General features: G+C 38.4%; 1 protein-coding gene and 1 long non-coding RNA gene across 6 annotated transcripts in view; one reads left to right on the top strand and one right to left on the bottom strand.

Annotated features, from left to right (window-relative positions):
• Positions 1–21,897, top strand: part of cacna2d3 (calcium channel, voltage dependent, alpha2/delta subunit 3) — a 37,440-nt gene that overhangs the window by 13,469 nt on the left and 2,074 nt on the right. For 2 of the 5 annotated variants that reach the window (XM_085274124.1, XM_085274126.1), the window contains 31 exons: positions 1,028–1,088; positions 1,619–1,769; positions 1,985–2,059; positions 2,162–2,251; positions 4,048–4,161; positions 5,165–5,243; positions 7,860–7,993; positions 8,418–8,435; positions 9,948–10,019; positions 10,763–10,843; positions 10,928–11,002; positions 11,936–12,019; positions 12,307–12,378; positions 12,477–12,538; positions 12,629–12,696; positions 13,021–13,066; positions 13,178–13,275; positions 13,429–13,522; positions 14,880–14,975; positions 15,093–15,214; positions 15,777–15,854; positions 15,939–16,000; positions 16,091–16,135; positions 16,226–16,288; positions 18,458–18,528; positions 19,964–20,039; positions 20,292–20,332; positions 20,435–20,490; positions 20,646–20,763; positions 20,879–20,992; positions 21,274–21,355. In XM_085274124.1, coding sequence (XP_085130250.1) covers positions 1,028–1,088; positions 1,619–1,769; positions 1,985–2,059; positions 2,162–2,251; positions 4,048–4,161; positions 5,165–5,243; positions 7,860–7,993; positions 8,418–8,435; positions 9,948–10,019; positions 10,763–10,843; positions 10,928–11,002; positions 11,936–12,019; positions 12,307–12,378; positions 12,477–12,538; positions 12,629–12,696; positions 13,021–13,066; positions 13,178–13,275; positions 13,429–13,522; positions 14,880–14,975; positions 15,093–15,214; positions 15,777–15,854; positions 15,939–16,000; positions 16,091–16,135; positions 16,226–16,288; positions 18,458–18,528; positions 19,964–20,039; positions 20,292–20,332; positions 20,435–20,490; positions 20,646–20,763; positions 20,879–20,992; positions 21,274–21,355 — 2,498 coding nt within the window. Of the gene's footprint in view, positions 1–1,027; positions 1,089–1,618; positions 1,770–1,984; positions 2,060–2,161; positions 2,252–4,047; positions 4,162–5,164; positions 5,244–7,859; positions 7,994–8,417; positions 8,436–9,947; positions 10,020–10,762; positions 10,844–10,927; positions 11,003–11,935; positions 12,020–12,306; positions 12,379–12,476; positions 12,539–12,628; positions 12,697–13,020; positions 13,067–13,177; positions 13,276–13,428; positions 13,523–14,879; positions 14,976–15,092; positions 15,215–15,776; positions 15,855–15,938; positions 16,001–16,090; positions 16,136–16,225; positions 16,289–18,457; positions 18,529–19,963; positions 20,040–20,291; positions 20,333–20,434; positions 20,491–20,619; positions 20,764–20,878; positions 20,993–21,273; positions 21,356–21,897 lie in introns of those variants that run through there. The other 3 variants (XM_085274125.1, XR_014892469.1, XM_085274127.1) reach the window with 3 other exon arrangements.
• On the bottom strand, positions 14,605–18,258 carry LOC146574470 (uncharacterized). The gene is made up of 3 exons (XR_014892471.1): positions 17,541–18,258; positions 16,072–16,406; positions 14,605–15,990 (listed from the first exon to the last, which is right to left on the bottom strand). It is a non-coding gene; the product is annotated as an uncharacterized LOC146574470 (long non-coding RNA).

Genomic DNA, 21,897 nt, shown 5'->3' with positions numbered 1-21,897 from the left:
ATAACGGGGAATCTTTAAAGGCCAAATGTTTCTCATCAGTCTTTTGCTAATATATGTATTCATGTTTTTATTACTCACTCCACAATACTGCTCTTTGTTTTGGGAACACGTTGCATTAAATGAGGAAAGAAATTTACATAAACAGATATTAACTTTTAATATTTTCAGCCTGATTGTTCATTTTTTGTTGTGTTTTTGGTTTCTGTTAAAGAAACTAACTGAGAAGACAAATATATTTGTGTGTGGCCGTTGTTCATGGCCAAACATCTGTGTGTTTTTCATGTCTTTTCATATCTTCACAAATTAAAATTTAATTAATTCAGACCCAGATATCCTTTTAGAGCTTTCAGTTTTTGCAGAGATGTCGAGTCTTTTAGTGTCATTGGTTTTTCAACCACTGCAGCTTTTAAACTTTAAATAAATAGGTCTCAACAGCTATTTTGTGGTGAGTGTTTTTATCCTTAGATTAAACCAGATTTGATGAGCCTCGTGAGTCTACTGCATCAGGATGGTTAATGTGGGACTGACTCGAGATAAGCCACACTGAGTGTGTTCATCATAACGAGGGAACATGTTGCCCACTGCAACAATGCGGCTTGTAATGTCTTTTTAATAGTTTTTTGGCAACAGTAGCACTCAGTGGCTCAGAGAAATTCACCCACAGGCTAAATTTGATAGTGGGAGAGCTTTGTTTTTTTCCCCCTCACAAATCTGGTGGCTTTAAAAATATAGTGCATTATCAGTCTTTTATGTAGATTCATGCAAGGTGAACACCGTATTTAACAAACCTCCCAATATGTAGCTTATTACCCAGCGCACTATAGTGTGACTCTTTATGATCTGTAACTGGAACAATGTAGTATGCTGTGTCTTACTGAAGGGCTTGACAGATGAAGAACTTATATTTTGATTACTGTTACATGTTAATATATCTTGTCAGTGTGCTTGTGTTTGCTCTCTGTGAAGCAATGTTATTTTATTACTTTAAAATTCTGCCAATTCTGATTTGTCTGAATCTGCCCCCCAGGAGTTAAGTGGCATCCAGATGAGCATGGCGTCATTGGCTTCGACTGCAGAAATCGGAAGTGGTAAGCCTGCATGTACCTGAGAAGTTTTGTACATCACACAGCTTCTAGATTCTAGAAGTCATTAGTCTATTTGTCCAAGGAAGTGTGTAAGTCATCTTATATATATTCCTACTATCCCTGGTGTGAGGAGGTCAAAATTACATAAACAAAGGAAGACATTTCAAAAGTTAATTTTTAGATCTTGGCATCATCTGAAAGGTTTTTTTAGCTGCAATTACATGTGAAGGTTTTGTGCCTTTGTAGCTCAACCGCTATTATTTGTAATGCACAATGAATGCAATTACAGCAGACGGACTAGATGTGGGAAATCGAAGACACTAATTGCATTCAATTTTTAAAGACACTCACACTCACAACTGACACTTTTCCAAAATGTACCTTTACTTTTTTTTGCACTAAAAAGAAAAAAAAAAAGACACTTTGTTTATAATAGATGGTTTTTCCTAGTCCCTTTGGATTAAATTGAACTAGACAAGGTCCATAAATTAAAATATTTGACGCCCCTGCTTTAAGTGAACTCTGTCTCACAGGTACATTCAGGCCGCTACGTCTCCCAAGGATGTTGTGATCTTAGTTGATGTTAGTGGAAGTATGAAGGGGCTGAGGCTTACCATTGCCAGACAGACTGTTTCCTCCATATTAGACACACTGGGAGATGATGACTTCTTCAACATAATTGCTGTAAGTTAAAGTCGAAACAAAGTATTTACTCCTTTAAATGAATGATTCTCACATTCCTGCGTAATCTCAGGCCCTCTCTGTTACTTTAATGAACACATTTTTAGATGTTTCTACAATGTTCTTGTATTCGGCATAACTGGAGCGCAGTCATCCATGAAAAACAAAGATTGGTTATTTAAATCTCTTCTGTTTAAATGGTTGTTATACTCCCACAGTATAATCAGGAGATCCACTATGTGGAGCCTTGTTTGAATGGTACGCTGGTCCGGGCCGACAGAACCAATAAAGACGTGAGTCCCTATTAAAACTAATGAATATATGTCTCGCAGCAGGTCGAATTCACGCAGCTAAAGTTGAAAAACTTCTTCTTCCACTTTGTGGTTATGTGTCAGCATTTCCGTGAACATCTGGACAAGCTGTTTGCCAAAGGGATCGGACTGCTTGGTGAAGCTCTGACTGAAGCTTTCATGATCCTGAGTGATGTAAGTTCCAGTAAAAAAAAAACTGTGACTGACATTTAATGACAAATCTTTCAAACATCCTCTCAGTCTATACTCTAATAAATTAACTTATTACAAAGGAGGTGAAACAGCTTCTGATTTTCTGATTGCATTTTAATGTTGGATTATTAGCATTTGTAATTTTATTATAAAAAGTTTAATTCATTTATTGATTAATTTGACATAAAAATAATGAATTTTTGCACGTGCCCACATAAGACAAATGCTTCTTCGTTCTCATTTAATTCAAGTGCTCCATTTGACCCGAACACAAGGGAAACTTTCATTTTACAAGCCACATTTGTTTTCACTGTCAGAATGTGCTCCAAGTACAACACAGAGCTAATCATAAAAAGTAGCACACTCTAGTCAAATATATTCGAGCATTTGGGAGGTGTGCCGCCCATCGAAATGCTCCATTGCAATCCCCGTTCCACCCTCCAAACACAGACACATCTATTCTGAACTGTGATTAATGGCTCTAATTAACGTCAATGATTAATAACGTGTGATTGGAACACAAAGAAGATAAGGCCAGGAGCCACGCCGCACTGCTTTTATCTCCCTGTTTTCAGGCAAGCTTTGGCAGTGCTGCTGAAGCTGAGGGAGCGCAGCTTTTACCTCTGCATTTGTCAGATTAATTAAAGCTCTGCAATGAATATGGTAATCAGGTAGCCCGTAGCTTACCATCGAAATTCACTGTTACACCGCTGCACAGTGAATAAAGTCACAATGCATCCTATCATAGACCGAATCACAGAGAAACTCTTTGCACTTGACAAGCTCTGCAGCATTTATACCGAGGCCTGGTGAGATGGATGAGAGTAAAGCTGCTTTACAAAGCTAGTGATATAAAAGTACCATAAAACAGCAAACACAAAAAACATTCTGCCAATACTAATTTATAATATATTTTCTGAAAAAAATAATATGGATTTAACTCTTTAACAGCAAGAGTTTAGAATTTATAAGAAAGAATGGATGCTTGTCAGAAAACAAGAGCAAGTCAACAGCCTGAAATGAGGAACAACCACAGCTGGAAAGGCATCCCACAACATCTCAACTGAGCTTTCTGCTGGCATTTGTCAGAAAAGGCACAGGTCTAACTAATCAAAGTAAAAAAATGGTGTTCCTGATAATGTTTATACTGATTCACTGTCGCCACTCTCATGTTTTACTTTTGACAGTTTAAAAGATCTCCTGTCAGCAAAACACACGATGAACTAAAACCATTTTTTAACATTCAGATGTGGTGGATGATCACATTAGTCACTGCTTTCATTCTTTCCGTTTTCTAATATTAGATGAAACCTTACCCAAAGTTACCCAATCAGAAGAGTTTGCTGTATGTTTCTAACTAATTTTTAATACCTGCACCTGCCAAGGGTTTCATCCTTTTCCTTGTTTTTCCTGACACTGAGTCATGCTGACCTCGCACATACAGCCACAGTCTCTGTTTGTTGTCCTCCAATGACAACAGAAATGAAAAGATGCATATTATATGTTAAGAACAGGTGTGCTCAGCAGGATTTGTCCTGTGATCTTGTCTCTTCACACTCCTGTGGTTCTTCACATTTACACTGCTACAAGTCAATAAGCCACTTAATTACTGCACTGCATCTTCTTGCATCTGAGTCAAGTGTGCCACATTTTTCAGGTTTATTTACTTCAACATAATGCTAGTTCTATTTATTTCATGTGTAAATAACATCATAGATATTGTTTGATTTTTCTGTTATGCTATGTTACTCTCATGCATTTCCCCCCTTGTACTTTAGTTCAATCAGACTGGTCGTGGCAGCGTGTGCAGTCAGGCCATAATGCTCGTCACTGATGGGGCAACTGAGATGTATGACGATGTTTTTGAAAAATACAACTGGCCAGAAAGAAAAGTGAGTCTTAACCGCTGTCTCTCTCCCCTTCTATTTTTCTCCATCACACTGTCTTTTCTGTCTAATTTTAAATTGTAAGCATCACAGTTTTTTGCTTGCACTGCAGTTTTCTTGCATCAAATGTACATTTTACATTATCCCAGCCGGAGCTCCGGTCTGATGTTTTGAGGAATTGGTTTCTTAATTCATTATCACTCGTGTAAAAATCGTTGTCAATATGATGTTTTTCAGTGTGTTGATGAATTAAAGCTCAGGGAATAAAGCATGGGAAATTAATTATTTTCAAGGGCACTGCATGTACAAGCAGCTCAGGCTCAAAGGACTCTTACCCCTCTGCTGTGCTCTCCCCACACTTCTTCGTGGATTCAATACTGGGTTTAAAATCTTTTGTTGGTCTTTCTCAGTAAGACCTAAATGCAGTTAAAATGAAATGAACTGCTGTGCAGCTCACAGAGCCATAAAAACAACAGCTAAAGGGCTTTTGTTCAGTCCTGTGAAGCATATGTGTGGGGCTTTTGGCAGAGCACCGGGCAGTGTTTGGCAGGGCACCCCCCCTTCATCCTACCCACCCACCCCGCAAATACACCCTGAGGGCTGCTATATGGCAGCTTTTCAGTGTTTTCTATATGCTTTCTGCTTAGCAAAGCATCTGGAGCCAATGAGCCGTACAGGTCTGGCAAAGTGTCACGCAGCGTTCTTCAGAAGGACAGTTGTACATGCCCCCATGCCCAAACAATAACAAAGGAAAATTAATTTAATTTGAATACATAAACTCAAAAAAAGATGAAAAAATTAAAATAAACTAAAAAGGATTGGCCTAAAAAAGAAAAGTGCAAAGACACACTTTCCTCCTGAGAATTTAAAAGAACATATAGCTTCCTCCTTCTCCAGAACCAGATAGAATCAGGACAGGAAGATGAAGCACTGAGGAGATACATCACTTTGCATGTTTTTTAATCCTTCTTTCTCAAAAACTCTTGTCATCTATGTGTCCTTTAAACAGGTCCGGTTATTCCCTTACCTGATTGGACGAGAGTCTGCATTTGCTGATAACCTTAAATGGATGGCTTGTGCCAACAAAGGTTGGAGACCTTTTGATAAACACTTTCCAAGACAGCTTCGTATCAGAGTGTCAAACAGGGTCTGATGCTGCGCTTGTGTGCAATAATATGATAGATTAAGGATTTTTGGGGTCTGTGTGGTTTGGACATGTATGTGTAGCTTTGTGTGTTTTGTGTGTGTGTGCACGCATATGCATGTGCTTGCTCAGACTCTTTCTGCCAAGAGGCAATGAAGTGGCACTCGGGAGGGTCAGAGGTCAATTTGCTCTAATCCCTCTTCCTGTCAGTGTCTTCCTCTTGGCTGCTCACTACTGATGGCTCCCTCGCGTCAACGCTCCAGATGAGTGCCCTCTGGAAGGGAAAGTCACAGCCAGGAAAACAGATCACAGAGGGATTGTGGAATGACAAGCCACAAACCTCCTTCCCATACAGGCCACTGCTGCGTTATAACCCAACATGTCTGATATAAAACATTGTCAGCAACAGCAGGAGGTGACACTCAGTTTAAACAGAAACACTGGCTCTATGCAATCCAGCAGAGACATCAGCAGGAGGGCAGTAGTGTACTTTAACACAGTTTTGAGGTACTTTCTTTTGGTTTGGAACCATATTTGAATTAAAAGCTATTTTAGACTTAATTTTAATATAATCAGTAGAAGTTTTAAAACACACCAATAATAGTCAAATAACATGGAATATATACACAAAATATTTGAGAGATACTGTTTTGTGCAATCTTATACTTTGCTGACATTTCTGTTGACATCAGTGAAGACAGTGAGTTCAAAGCTGGGTCATTTTTCCTGGAAATGTTGAAATGTGACAGCTGGGTTCAGCCTCCCCATGACCCTGAATTTTATAAGTAGCTATTGAAATAATGGATGGATTGATGGATATATGTTGGGTTGTTAAGTCATTAAAAACTACACACGGTGGGTATTGTGAGCTGATTTAAATGTGCAGCATGTTGAAATTGTATTAGCTTTAGGATTCAGAATTCTTTTTTTTTAGTGCACCACATCACCTTAATAAATCTAATAGAATTTATTAATTGTGTGAATAAAAACATGCAAAAACATATAATAGTTTAAAAAGTTTTAATGTAAAGTTTAAATTTAAAATATTATTTTTTGCATTCATAAATGGACTTAGACTGAAGACCATCCCCAGTGGTGTCCTTACATTTGATTTGTCTAAGGATGCTGAGGAGTTTACACACCAGCGATCTGTAATATCTTTTAAACTTATCTCTCCTCTTACCTAGATCATGTTAGCAAAGGTTGGATTTAGCCTCACACTAAAAGAGTAGGGCTAAATTGTTAGAAATTAAACGAATGGTAAAGGGTTGACAAACAAAGCCAAACACGCTGTGTGGGAGGAATGTGTTGCTGCTGCAGTGAATGAAGTGGGGCAGAGGGAAAAACTGCAAAGTTTATCTCAGGCTTGGACGCACATATAACTCAAACACTCCCACATAACCATCAGGAAACTCGGTACCACTTTCTATCACAGCTCGGTAATAAAGGGGAAATAGTAGGGTAACAAAGCGGAAACAAGAGCGTAATAATATAGTAATTTCTAAGTTATTACTATGCAATTACTAAAGTAATAACTACATAATATCCAAGTACCAGCATGGTAGCAACAGTGGTTAGAGTTGAGTAATAGTACTCTGAAATTTATGTAACAGGATAATAAGGTCCCCAAAACTGGGGTAACAATGTGGACATATAGCTCTATGATAAAGTGGTAATTGTAGGGTAACAAGAAAGAGATAAGGTGGTCATTTCTAAGTTATAACCACTCAATTAGCCAGGGTAGTTTCTGTGTAATAAGCAGGAAACAGAGCTGCAAAATGCAAAACTGCCTGTTTCTATTTAATAACATACGAATATCCCATTAAAGCAAACTTGTGTGTTTGTGAGGCTATTACCTGGAAATATCTTGGGTAGTTTCTGCATAATAAGCAGAAAACATAGCTGTAAAATGCAAACCAGCTTGTTTCTACTTAATAACATATTAATAGCCAGGTAATAGACTTTTAAAACACACTTAAAGAATAGTAATGACTACCAGGAAACACCTGTGGTGGTTTCTGTGTAATAAGCAGGAATTTAATACTATGGTCATGATAGTTGATTAAAAAAAGCATCAGGAAGTCTCTAATGCACTTATGCAAAATGTTAATAATTAAGTTTAAAAGAATAACACATATGAATACATTAGATACGGGAGTGTGAAGGACCCTCCCTAACGGCATAGTTTACACATAGATGCTCCGCTTAGTAAGCTGTGATTTTCTACATCGTTTTGTCTGTACTTAAGATGAAAATTCCTGTAGATCCATTTTATGAATGATTGTTCATTGATGCGTTTGGCGAACTTGGAGTTTTCACTTGTATTTTTTTTTTAACTTTACCTCAGTAAAGGAACTGTTGTTCCAACCACTAGATGTAAATTTTGCGTTTGATGTGTTAAATACTCCACATGTTGGGCTGTTCTTTAATGAGTTTATGGATCACATCCTTCCTCTTGCAGAAGTGTGTTTGCTGTGATTGTGGGTTAATGTGTGTGTGTGTGTGTGTGTGTGTGTGTGTGTGTGTGTGTGTGTGTGTGTGTGTGTGTGTGTCATTGCAGGATATTTTAGTCAGATCTCAACCTTAGCTGATGTTCAGGAGAACGTCATGAGATATCTTCATGTCATGAGCCGCCCAAAGGTTATCGATCATGAGCACGACACAGTGTGGACTGAGGCTTACGTGGACAGTGCTGTAAGTATATCTTAAGTATTGTACATTAATTAATATTACTGGTTCATTATTCAAGTATACAATAGTTTTCTGGTGTGAAAGCGTTGTTCATAAAATACCTGAGCATCAGAAATAAAGCAACAGATTTGTCGAACTGTCTGTTTCAGAGACATTTAAATGCTGTATCCTGTTGCTGTTCTACATGATATGAGGTTTTCATGCTGTGTTGTCCATCTCTTGTACTGTACAATGAGTATTCACATGTGTGGGTCTGCTCTCTCATCATTACTCCTCATGCTGCTGGAATGATTCCTCATTATGAGCTTCATTAATCTGCATGGATTTTTCCCCCCAGTGTGCATCTGTGTCCACAAAGTCGATGCAGAATATGCAGATTTTATTTCACTGATGATTCAATCCTTGTGTATCTCTTCTTCCCCATCAGCTTTCCCTGGCCCACAAGGTACGTCAGCAAAGTTTTCGTTTTCTTGTGCAAGAACTGGCCTTGTGCTGTGGATCTGGTTCTGAAGTAGGACCAGAAAAGGCAGGATATAAAGTACAAGTCATATTATATGAAGCAGAAGTGACTTGAGAGGTTAAATACCTGCCCATTGTTTCTCGCCTTTCGACATCATGCTTCAGTCGGGGGGTTGCTCTGAGGGGCACAAACAGCAGAGGAGCATTTATTGTCTTTCTTTCCAATATGGAGGCAATAAGCATGCACACACTAAAACACACACACTCTCCCTCTCACACGCACATATACATTTACACACACATACAGAAAGGGTTGGGAGATTGTCCTCTGCAGTGTGTGCTCTTGTATCTCAGCCTCAGACACACCATTCATCATTCTGTGGATCATTGCACTTTATCTCCTAAAGCCCATAATAAAACTGACACTGGAGGAGAGACCAAGAAAGAAGGAAAGAAGGAAAGAAGGTAGAGAGCGAGAGCGATGGAGGTGTCCATTGCTGTACCTGTGTGCGTATGGTTGTAAGGACTAAAGCAGGCCAGTTTTCTCTTCCATTGTGTGCTGTGATGAATTTAAGGAGCCTCCATTCTTCATTTTGTCAAGCCAGCTTGTACACACAGCAGTTCACAGCTCGTTGGCTTCATATACACACGCACACACACACACACACACACACACACACACACACACACACACACACACACACACACACTCACACACACACACACACACACACAACCTGAACATCAACCACGCTCATGCACAAACACAGACACAGGCATGCTCAGCTGTACCATTTCACAATGTGAGGGAAAGGCAGACCTATTTTAATGGTGCTCATGCGCTGATGTCAGCCTTCATCCTCCTGAGCACATGAGCCGCACATGGTTCAGGTCTGACAAGTTAAAGGCTTTAACCAGTCTCAGTTCATTTTACATGTAATTCTTCAGGACCGTTTGGATGCTACAGTTATATATTATGTGAAGGGAATAAATTCCGCCCCTGCCTTTCACATCAGTCTTGTGTTATGGGATCAATTTTTACACATTTAATAAATACATTAATAACACACTTATATGTAACTTAGGCTGTATTGTTATTACCAATTAACTACTTTATTGGGTGGTTCAGATTTATTGTTTTTACATAATCTATATCATTAATATAATTTTGCAGGACTTTAGGTACTGATGATAAACAAAATGTGTCAACATAAACATAGGCAGCATGCTTTGTATGTAACTTGTCTTAAAATGTATCAAATGTGATGGTGAAGAAAGTTTAATGAAAGTTTTATGTTCTGTGGATGAATGCATTGTTGGCTCCTGTCAGTTTCAGAGCTTTTAATTAAAAAACGAAAAGTTATTTTAATTATGTTTGATTATCAGAGCTTATCTAGGGGAGAGAGTGTTTTTTTCAATACAATTTTTCTTCCCTTGCTTTATTATTATAAATAATAAAGTCCTCTTTTGCTTTTTTCTGTGTCTTTTTTTTTTTCAGTTGAACGACAAATCGGGCCCAACTTTGACAACTACAGTGGCCATGCCTGTCTTCAGCACAAAGAATGAAACTGTGAGTCAATTATAGCATTTATTAGCTAGTTACTAGGTGTTTTGATGATTAAATTTCACATAACGGCTGTGTGTCGCGTCTCTGTGGGTGAGATCAATCACTATATGTGGATGTGGGCGCAAAAACTCCCCTGATGTTCAAATCTTCTTTTTTAAAGAACAGCCAGTCAGAAGAAAGTTGTTTTAAAAATGATCAAGGGGTGCTCAAACTGCTTGTTTTAGGGTCATGGATAAACTTATAGGCTTTGTAAAGCTCTGGTATTGATAACTAAAGATTGTTTTTAATATGGAAATTTTGAAAAAGCTATTCTAATTGGTTTCAGGCATATAAATGTAGGGCTGATGAACATAATAGGTCCACTTTAAATCTATATGAATACAAGAAATTTGTCAAACTATGGCTTCTTTGGTGTAAAAATTCTGACAAAAAGACACTTTTGTATCTAAACTTTTGAAAAAAATGAACAATAAAGAGAAATTGAAATCAGACCTTAGTATTTTTCTTTCTGACTTTATCTTCTGTATATACCTTAAAAACACCCCTGGTGGACTGAATTACCAAACTGACAAGGTGAAATGCCCCTTCTCTTTCATTTAAATTATGCAAAGCAAAGACTAAACTTACTTTTTCATACTTTAAACACCTTTTACTAGAGCAATGATATCCTCCCACTGCTGGGTGACTGAATATTAAACGCCGTTTTTATCTAAAGTTGTGTATGTGTTTTGAATCTTTTCATGCAGAAGAACCAGGGTATTCTGTTGGGGGTGGTAGGAACAGACATCCCTCTGCAGGAGCTGATGAAGCTCATCCCCAAACATATGGTACAATCAGCTGTCTTGGGCTAGATTAATGTATTCATATGCATATTTTCATTCTGCCTTAAGTATCTCATTTTCTGTCTCTAGTTAGGGATCCATGGATATGTATTTGCCATCACAAACAATGGCTACATCCTGATACATCCGGACCTCAGGCCTTTGGTAACTCACTTTCTTAGCATTATTTTTACACCTGAACATTCTCACAGCATTCCCTGACTTGACCCTATTTTTCCTTTTTTTCTTTTGTCCATGCTATTGTATGCATAACCAAAAATATGAACCTCCCACGAGGGTACGCAGAGACAAATGTGTTATCTGGTTAGGAGGCTACATGGGCTCGTATAGTCTGTAATCCCCACCTTTTCCTTTGATGTATGCATGCAGGGATAAAGGCCATTCATAGGGCTGGCTGGCCTGAGATTTCCCAGAGGTAACTTAACACTCGCTGGCAGAGATCACAGCCGCTCGCCCTGGCACCGTTGGTTCCTCGGGAGCTATGGCTGTGCTAGTGGATCTGTGTGTGCCAGTGTTAGTGCTATTCCTCTCTGTGCAACTGTGTGTGCGTGTGTGTGTGTGTTGGTCTGTGTTGGTTCTTTGTGTCTCTTTGTGGCTAAAACTGTGCTGTGGTCGTAGTCATTGACTTGTTGTTTCATGTGGATCGGGACTACATTCAGTAGCAAAGTTTGACATGTTAAAGTTTAATGCATCGATGTAGAGTTGTTTGAGCGTGGATTTTCTATCAATCATATTAATTATTTTTAATTTACCTGACAGTGTTCATTTCACAGTCGATTTGTTAAATAATTACTCAGCAAAACCTCAATAACTGCACTTGATAAATAAGAGTAGGTCTTAATTCTGAAAGTGCAACATGAAAGACAGATTACAGTGAAAAATAATGATTTCTAAATTGATCTATTTCCTTAATATCTGGCTCATGCATTTGAAAATTATGTCTTATGTGTATGTTTAACAGATGAATAAGGCTAGATAAGATGACATGTTTGAACCTAAGTTAAGCTATTAGTTCAAATAAAATAATATTACACTAAAAAGGTCACTAAGTTGTGCATGCTGTGTTCCTCTATGCAGTATCAGGAGGGTCAGAAGAGGAGGAAGCCCAACTACAGCAGTGTGGATCTCTCGGAGGTGGAATGGGAAGACAAAGATGGCATAGTATGTGCCAAAATTCATATCGTTTTAAGCCTTTATGTTTAGTAGAATATGAACCACTAAATGTGTTTGGATCTGCAATATTAAGCAAATCAGTGACTTCATTACACACTGTAATTACACATTTATTACTTTGTTCGGTAATGGCAAAGGCTTCTATTAGATCAAATTAGCATACGAATTGCCATGGTGGGATTGCTCAGTTTTCTGCAACACAGTGCAATTGCATTGAAATCCGGCTGGTAGTATGATCAGTGACCCAGCCTTGCCCTCTCTGCTTTATCTTCTAGTTACGCAATGCTATGGTGAACAGGAGGACAGGGACCTTCTCTATGGAGGTGAAGAAGACTGTGGATAGAGGGGTGAGGCTGCAGATAAAGACGCTTAGTGTCTCCATAACAAATGAGAATGTTCTCTTTGTTGTCTCTGAACTGAGGGAATGAATCTGTTATTCTTTCAGAGGCGTGTGCTAAAGATGCACAATGACTATTACTACACTGACATCAAAGGAACTCCATTCAGGTGGAAGAAAAGTTTTATTACATTCATGTCTCACTTCTACTCAAACGTTGACTGACTCAGGCTAATGTTCTTCTCGGTGCGTGCCTCTAGTGTCGGAGTAGCTCTCTCAAGAGGTCACGGAAAGTACTTCTTCAGAGGAAATGTGTCGCTCGAAGCAGGTACTCCACTCTTTGATTTACACTTTTAAGTCTGAATACTTCACAAATACATGAAGAAATGGCTTGTGAGGAAGATCTTACTTGGTTAGTATCCTGTAGTGAGTATCCTGAGAATGTGGCATTTACAGGAAATATATAAAACCTGGTTATTTATATCCATTTATACATGAGTTTTTGTACCAACACAACAAAGTAAGACGTTTACATCAGGAACACATAACCAAATTTCTCTAATGATAAAAATCCTTGCACATGTAAATTTACTCTGTGTTTCAGTCATTGCAGATCGGCATTGCTGAAGCGTTACTGACTTGTGTTTTTCAGGGCTCCGTGATCTGGAACAGCCAGATGTCGCCCTGGCAGACGAATGGTAACACAGGGGTTATGGGAGTGGGCATTCATGCGTTATGTAGGTTACCCCTTTGTGATCACCAGGGATCCTGAGGCCTGTGGTCTGACAGTGTGGCTCTTTTGGATGCAGGACCTACTGCAACATAGAGGAGGAGCATGAACATCGTCACCTGACCCAGATTCAAGCTATTAAACTCTTCATGACGGGCCGCAGACCGCACCTCAAATGTAAGACATAAAGTGACACATAAGCAAGTCATAGTACAAGCAGCCTATAATTTCTGAAATGTAATTATCCTATCAAGTGTGATCAAGACAAAAACATGTTGAATGAGATGGATATACAGTTAATCAGACCCATGTTATCCTCTGATGTTACAGGTGACAGAGAGCTGATCCAGGAGGTTTTATTTGATGCTGTGGTCACTGCTCCGCTCGAGGCCTATTGGACTGGATTGGCTCTCAACAAGTCAGAGTAAGAAACTTTAGGTACCTATTCCTGAGATATAGTTGTGAATAAAGCATTAATAATATGATTATCATTATATACCAAACTATCACAAGATTGCTTGTAATTCATCTGCACTCTTAAATGTCACTGTAAATGAAGGGTGAAGGGTTCCTACAGAAGCCCAGCAGGTTTGCTGGGTAAATACTGACATCTTTTGTTTTGTTTATTTATTAGGAAGGCACAGATTGTCTTCCTGGGGTCTGCTTTTAAAAACATAGATTAAAAAAAACATTGCATTCCACATAATTGAATACATTTAAACACATAAAGATTATGCTCAACACACATGTTGAATAAAAGAACATTAAAATAAGATTAGATTGTAGAAGTTAAAAAAAAGCCCCCCCAAACCTCAAAAATATGATATGCAATATGTTTCTTTTTTTTTTAAATTATAAAACAATATGATTTATTTGATTTTAGTGTTCATTTAAGCAGTCACAGGGGTATATATTACTGTGCATTTAAGAAAATTTGTGGTTGCCTCAGGGAGTTAAAAACAGCCATCTGGTGGCATGTGTACACGACGCTAAATTAAGTTTTAATTGACTATGCTGATATGATGGATTGCAAAACTTTCCATGTTGCAAGTAGGAGTGCAGCAATTATCCAGTCGCCATTTTTTACCAGCAAAGTCAGAAGTGCTGTTTGTGTTAGTGCCATATGCACAGAGGTGCTTCGATGTAGCTGAGGTTTGATCACTTTAATACTTTAGAAGCATTTACCCAAATATGAAGTTAATTATTACTAGTATTTATAAATCTCTGACACATTATGAAATTATTTAATTCTAAGTAACATCTTTTGTTCAAATTATACATACTTTAAAAAGATATGCCTTGTAAGACTCAAATTAATACATCTGTATAATTCAGTTTTTGGCTGATATAGCTGAAGCTAATTCTTCATCAACTATTACACTGTTACAGGATATGATGCAACACTTTGAATTCTGGAATAATGTGTAAGATGTGTATGCATGTTTGCAACTGATGATAATTTCCTTTTGATAAAGCTGCTGAATATTTTTTGTCACAAATAAATAATTTTGCCAATAAAATATCAAACTAAGTGCATCAGAAGTCATATGTGAATAATTACATGGATAACTAAAAAGCAATCAAGTATGAACTTAATAAGAACATCCGTGTTAAGTTAACTCTTATGTAAAAATACCCAGTTTGTCAAATACTGTGTTCAAAGAGAAATTTAAATTACATGCTGCATTAAATCAATCACAAATGTTCAGGGAAAGTGTGTAAAATCAAAGCGCAGGTATATTTTTGTGGCATACACTCACTGCTTTAAAATCGATCAACAGAAACTCAGACAAAGGAGTGGAGATTGCTTTTCTGGGAACACGTACGGGTCTTTCCAGAACCAACCTGTTTGTACCCGTTGATCAGCTCTCCAACAGGTGAGTGCCACCGCTCAACATTTCTCTAACCATTCAGCGTGAGGTGAGGCTGTGATTGTACTTGATGAATCTAATCCTTTGCTCTTCACCTCAGTTTCACTCTGTATGCTTCCTCAGAGATTTCCTGACAGCAGAGGACAAGGAGGGTGTGTTTAATGCTGATCACTTCCCTCTGTGGTACAAGAGAGCAGCAGAGCAGGTTCCCGGCACATTTGTCTACTCCATCCCCTTCAGCACAGGTATGCAGAACATTATGGAGTGTGAAATATCAGCTCTATGAGCCTGTACAAAAATGTACAAAACATGAATTTATCTCCACAATGCTGGTAAATTTTCCTGTATCTTCTAATATACAAGTTCATCTCAATGCAGCATTGCACACTGTACATTTTGCAAATTCATTTGGTTGCTGTAGGCATTAACTTGTCTTTCTACGTCTCTCTCTCTGTTATGGACTGTGGTTTTTACTGGTGGGATGCTCATCTCCCTCACAGCTTTCCTGCCGTTAATGTGGCTCACGTGCTGTCTACTATCTGGAGGGTAGAGATCTCAGTTTCCTTCTCCGGGACATTTGCCCCGCCTTTCCCCTGTTAATAATGACTGCATCCAGCCAGGCTTTGCCATCATAACCTGAAATGTTCTGTCACAGAACCCATTTCCGAATTATTATAGTCATCTGGCTGCAAAAAAGACCAGACTGAACTCCATTACTAGGTTTATTGTGCGGTTGCTGGGTAAAGGGTGCCATCTAGTGAACAGAAACTATAACTTGAGCTGTATTTATCTCCTTTTCTCCTCCAGCTTTAGAAAATAAAAGTGTGGTTTTGGCCAGCACAGCAATTCAGCTCCTCGATGACAGGAAATCTCCAATTGTTGCTGGTAATGACTTTGAATATTCTGTCATATCTTTAGTTTCTAGCTGCACTTATGTCCAAGCTCACTTTTGCTTGGTCTTGCTCTCAGCTGTAGGGATCCAAATGAAGCTTGAATACTTTCAGAAGAAGTTCTGGACTGCCTGCAGACAGGTAACAACACACCAAGTGTCACAACAGTTTTTCATACAAAAGTGAGCCTCATGATTATGCATGAAACTAACCTGTCCTTTATATGCTCAGTGTACAGCTCTGGATGGAAAATGTAGCATTAGCTGCGATAATGAGGTAAGAGAGCTTCTTTATTCTGACTTGAGGAGTGCTGAAAGGTATTAGAAGAAAATATGACTATGATCTTTATATCCACATTTCAAACAGGACATCAACTGTTATCTCATTGACAACAATGGATTTATTCTTGTTACAGAAGAACAGTCTCAGGTACTGTGTGCAACTAAACTACATCAAAGGACCAGTTTTGGCTTGAAGAATGTATTTCTTTTTAATAAAATACTCATCTTTTTAGATTTTGACCTTCCTTTGTCCAGGGTTAACATTTCTGTGAAAAGCACAAATTTAGATATAAATTTAAAAAACGAGCAAATTTTTCTATTACATATTTAGGCATAGAAATTTTCTTTATGATATTTATTCATTCAGTTCTTCCTTTAATGGCTTTCCATTGAGTCTTGAAATGCATTAGTGTCAAAAGGAAATATCAAAGTGGAAGAGTGAACTATGCATTTACCACTTTAGAAAATCCCAAAGACATTAAGTAACATCTGGTAATATAAGTGCTCTACATTGTGTGCATCAGAGCATTCACATAACCTTCAACTGCAGACCAAGAACAAATAGCTCCGGCTACACAACATTTAGCTGACCAGGGGCCTGTTCTTCGTACCTCGCTAAGTAAGTTAGCTGGATTAGATTGTTGACGATTTCGCGTGATCTTTGATCGTTCGGTTCCCCGAAGCTCATCCGGGACTTGCTGTCATAGCAACAGAGCCGTAAGCGTAAACCTGCTCGGGAGCAGGTTTACTTTATGTAAACAGGATTAGATCGCGGCCACGCAGGTATGTCCGCTTCATTTATACGAAAGCAACAGCGATATTTTTCCACTGTTTCACCATAAATAAATATTATCAATGTAACTAAAGATAATGCAGCACTTGATCCTTTTATTGATGTCACACAGATACATACAGGTCATTTCCTAAAAAAGGGAAATGAACTATTAACATTCTATTACATGTATGTGATTATTACAGATGTAATTCATATTTCAGAGTAGTAATTGTAAATTACTTCGTGTAATCAAGATGAGAGACCACGGCTATAAAAGCGAAGGTGGATTTGGGAAGCCTGTCGCAGCCATGTCCTGTCCGTATACGCGACCAACCCATTGCGGAAGGTGCAAGATTGATAAGGAGAGTCCTCAGAATTCAGCGTATATTGCGGGACAGACAGGATCCTTTAGCTCAGCGCGACAGTGTGCTCATAGAGAGATATCGATATTCCCGTGAGGGTATTATTTACTTAACCAACTTGTTGACGAGGGGGTGCAGGACCACCACCTGTCTTTTTTTCCTCTGCCCTTTTCTTGGTTGCTGTTATGAACAAACTAACAGAGTATTACAGGCCAGTATTACCTTGCCAAGAGACGCAAAGCAATCTAAGAGATAAATATTACCATTCTGTAGAATACTCCTGTATTCCACTTTTACTTGTTCCCATGTTCTTGTGGGTCCTGTTGTGGCTCTAATGTGAAAGGGGATATAATATAACATATTATAATATAATATAATGCCATATGATATTGGACAATATAGTGTCATATGATAGATCTACCCTACCGCCTACTGGTGTTGGCCAGAGGGGCCGATGGCGCGATATGGCAGCCTGGCTACAACCGTAGCTGCCTCCACCAGTGTGTGAATGTGGGAGTGAATGAATAGTGGTATCGTAAAGCGCTTTGGGTGCCTTGGAAAGCGCTATATAAACCCAATCCATTATTATTATTATTATTAAATTACCTACGAGTTTGATTTGTCAGCAACTTTCTGCCAGCCCTCTCTCCTTGCTTTTGCAGCCTTTGCAGTGTTCTCTTGCGTTTTAATTAAACTCTGAAACTCCTGAAATCCCTCACTCAAGAGTTCTTGCTCTGCTGCCGGAAAATACCGAGCACGCCCCTTGGACATTTTCGCCGACCAATCAGCGGGTTGCCGATCAATGTTTCTACTATCGATGCGTAGCCCCTTTTACGACACCCAGTGATGTCACATTCCTGCGTCCAGCTGTACTGATCGTCAACAGCAGGTGTGTTCGGGGAACCGGATTAGCGAGCTCACGGTTAGCGCGATGGTTTGGTCTTGGATGTGTCATTTGATCTTGGATGTAGTAAGCGACGTACGAAGAACAGGCCCCTGGTCTCAGTGGTTACCACCTCACTGTGGTAGACGCTATTTACATGCTGATGCCCTAAAAAGCCAGCTTGCATCTCATGTTTCTTTGTGAATGCTTAATGCTGCTTAAATAAAACACAATTAAACAAATTAAAATCCTTTTTTTCATGCTTTCTGGTGTGCTTTGACATCATTTCTCTCTCAGACAGGGCTTTTCTTTGGAGAGGTGGAAGGTGCTGTTATGAACAAACTGCTACAAATGGGATCCTTCAAAAGGTTTGAGACACAGTTAAACAACTGGTTGAGCTTTAACCTAATAAATTAAACTCAAAGGCTAAAAAGCATGCTGTTATATATGAGAATAAGGCACATTTAAGCAAGACTTTAAGCAGCTATCCCCTTCAACACGCCACACCAGTTTTGAACTCTGTTTGTGCGAACGGGCTCCTCTCCTTCACTGTTGTGAACGTCTATCAGAGAACAGCAAAGGCTGCCAAGCACTCCTATTTTTCTCAACTTATTGCTGCCAGCTCGCATAACCCTCGTGTATTCTATAACACTATAAATTATGTACTTAATACAGAAGGCTATGTTCTTTTGCACTCTTCTCAGGTTATGTGCAATAAGTTTCTTAATTATTTTGTGGACAAGGTTGCTAGGTTGAGACCTCTGCTGATCTGGCATGCATGGTTCTTGCTTTTCTACCAATTGTTTTACCTGTTTTAGTGAAACTGTGTTGAAATCTAAGCCGTGTGGCTCTCCAAATGATGTTGTTCCTCCCCGCTTTCTCAAAAAGGTATTTCCTACCATCGGACCACACATTCTGAACATACTAGTATACTATACAATACTAGTATTTTGTCTGGTCAAGTACCTTACGAATTTAAGCATGCAGTCATACATCCTTTACTTAAGAAACCAGGGTTAGACAGCTCAGTCATGTCAAATTTTAGACCCATCTCCAAGCTTCCCTTTCTGAGTAAGATCCTGGAAAGGATTGCTTATACTCAGTTGATGGACTATTTGAATGACTCTCAATTGTGTGAAATCTTTCAGTCCGGCTGTAAGCCCTTTTACAGTATGGAGACAGCCCTCGTAAAAGTTATGAATGACATTCTGATAACGACAGAGCGTGGTAAATATGCAGTGCTTGTCTTGTTGGACAAGACCGCTGCATTCGACACAGTGGATCACGATTTGCTGATCTCCCGCTTACAGCACTGTGTGGGAATTTCTGGTTCGGCACTTTTGTGGTTAAAATCGTATCTCTCAAACTGGACTTTTTGTGTTGTCTGTTTTGTTGAAGCCCCATGTCCCCATTCGTTCGCTTCGGTCAGCTGAGCAGCTGTTGCTTTCAGTCCCTAAGTCACGGCTGAAACTTAGAGGAGCCTGAGCGTTCTCTATTTCGGCTTCAATGCTTTGAAAAACTCTTCCTTTCCATATTAGACAGGCTACATCAGTGCCAGTTTTTAAGTCCAGATAAAAAAAAAACTATTTTTACTCCCTGGCTTTTAACTCTGTGGGTAACTGACATTTTTATTAATTTTATTGCTATGTTTGGTTTTTGCTATTTTATTACTATATTTATATTTTTATTGTACAGCACTTTGGTCTACCAGGTGTGTTTTCGAAGTGCTATATAAATAAACGATGATGATGATGATGAGATCGGATGTTTATTAAGACCTTCACTGTGCTGTGTGTGTTTCAGGATCACTCTTTATGACTACCAGGCCCTTTGCAGAGAGTATGCTGGGAGCAGTGACAGTGCACGCACTTTGTCAGATGTAAGTGTGCAACAGACAGCGTTTAGAGGAAGAGAAGTCAAAGGATATTTATAATCTGTGGTTCACAACATCTACAGCTGCATATGTCCTCAAACTAAACCACTGGCCATCGAACATATTTCAGTTTGTGGTTATCATTTGCATGTGGCTGATGCATGTTGAACAAGTGGAAAATGAACTACAGCATTTACAACAATCAATACAAAACAAAGCAAATAAAAAAGCTGACCTTATCTTTTCTTTGTCTTTTAGCCATTTTCTGTAGTTAAATGGCTTCTGACTGAACTTGTCATGTAAGAATTTTTGATAAAATATTTGTTTAGTATGGTTTACTCTATTCTCATAACTTTCATCACAAACACTGATTATGTTTTATGTTTCTGCTTTTCTCTTAGTTTCCTGCTAGAATTTAACCTGTACAGCTGGTGGAATATTGATCTCTCAGTTAAAGGTAACCGTAACTTCGTGATGATTTATAGGCATTTGAGATCTGAGAGAGGGAGAATATTTGGAAAGTGTGAGTGGCAGAAAGAAAACCTCTTCTGCTTAATGCTGATTTTGTAAAGCCTCTGTGTTTCAGTTAAACCTGCTCTGTTTCACGTTCAGCTCAGAGATCTCGGGGTAAAACCATGATGGTACCATGTGATACAGAATACCCTGCATTTGTGTCTGAACGCACCATCAAAGAAACAACCGGAAACACTGAGTGCGACGGCTGCATCAGGTGCTGCAAAGTGAACTGTCTATTAATCATGAAATAATAATCTAATAGTATCATTTGATTACATTTAACCAACATTAAACTTTTTTTAAAATTAGACTTTGTGTTTGTGCTGCAGATCTTTTGTCATACAGCAGATTCCCAGCAGCAACCTGTTCATGGTTGTTGTGGATAATAAGTGTGACTGCAGCAGTGCTCCTCCAGTGACAATGGATCCCATTGAGATCATATATATCCTTTCTGTATGAAGCAGAGACATTTCATGAACTGAAACAAAATAGTTGAAAGTTGTTGTTTTTTTAAAATTTGTTTCCTAAATATGTTTAGCTGGCTGTGAGAAAAAGTGATCATTATGAATTTCATCTTGAGGGGTTTACTATTGAGATGATTACACTTAGGGTTAAATTTGAAGTTGTGGTTTAGGGTAAGTGAGGTTTAATGCATGCTAGTTGGGTTTCAAACTTAGAACCATATCTTGTTGATTTATTCTTACACCCTTGACTCCTTTGAACACAACGAGTCACTAAAATGTGAGAGACTGAAGTATCAGAAGGACAGAAAAAAGCCTGAATCATGTCATCCTTTCCACCCTGAGGTATGTGAAAGTTTTGATCTACGTGTATGTATGCAGGTCAACATGTATACAGTGAAAGCTGAAAGTAAAGAAAACACAAATAAGTTTATGTGCTACTCTATGAAAATGTGACAATGGTAATATACTTACATATAACATAACTGAAACTGTTATTTTTTGTAACACAATAATTTTATAATAATATAATAGTTAGTTTTAGAGATAGTAGTTAAAGTAGTAGTAGTAATAGGGAACTAGTAGTTGACTTTTAACCCACTGGCTTGCTTCTAAGTTTTAAGATATGGTCTACAGTGGTATATGAAAGACCAACACAATGTGGAGTCATGATGGCATATCCTCTTCTAGCATTAAATGTCTTAAAAATAATCTGTTCAAAATATATATACACATTTAAAATTATATATTTAAAATTTTCAGCTATGAATTGTTAATTCATCCCAGAATTTTAGAGGGCTGGTTTCTTTGGTTTGTTGAAATCCTGATTGTCCACATCCAGTGTTGGTCAAGTTACTTGAAAAAAGTAATCAGTAACTAATTACTGA

The sequence above is a fragment of the Mchenga conophoros genome, linkage group LG5 (assembly GCF_057382185.1).
Source record: "Mchenga conophoros isolate Kocher_MC1m ecotype Shallow Benthic linkage group LG5, M_conophoros_male_GT1.1, whole genome shotgun sequence".
Lineage (NCBI taxonomy): Eukaryota > Metazoa > Chordata > Actinopteri > Cichliformes > Cichlidae > Mchenga > Mchenga conophoros.
This window is presented reverse-complemented; position numbering and strand designations above follow the sequence as displayed.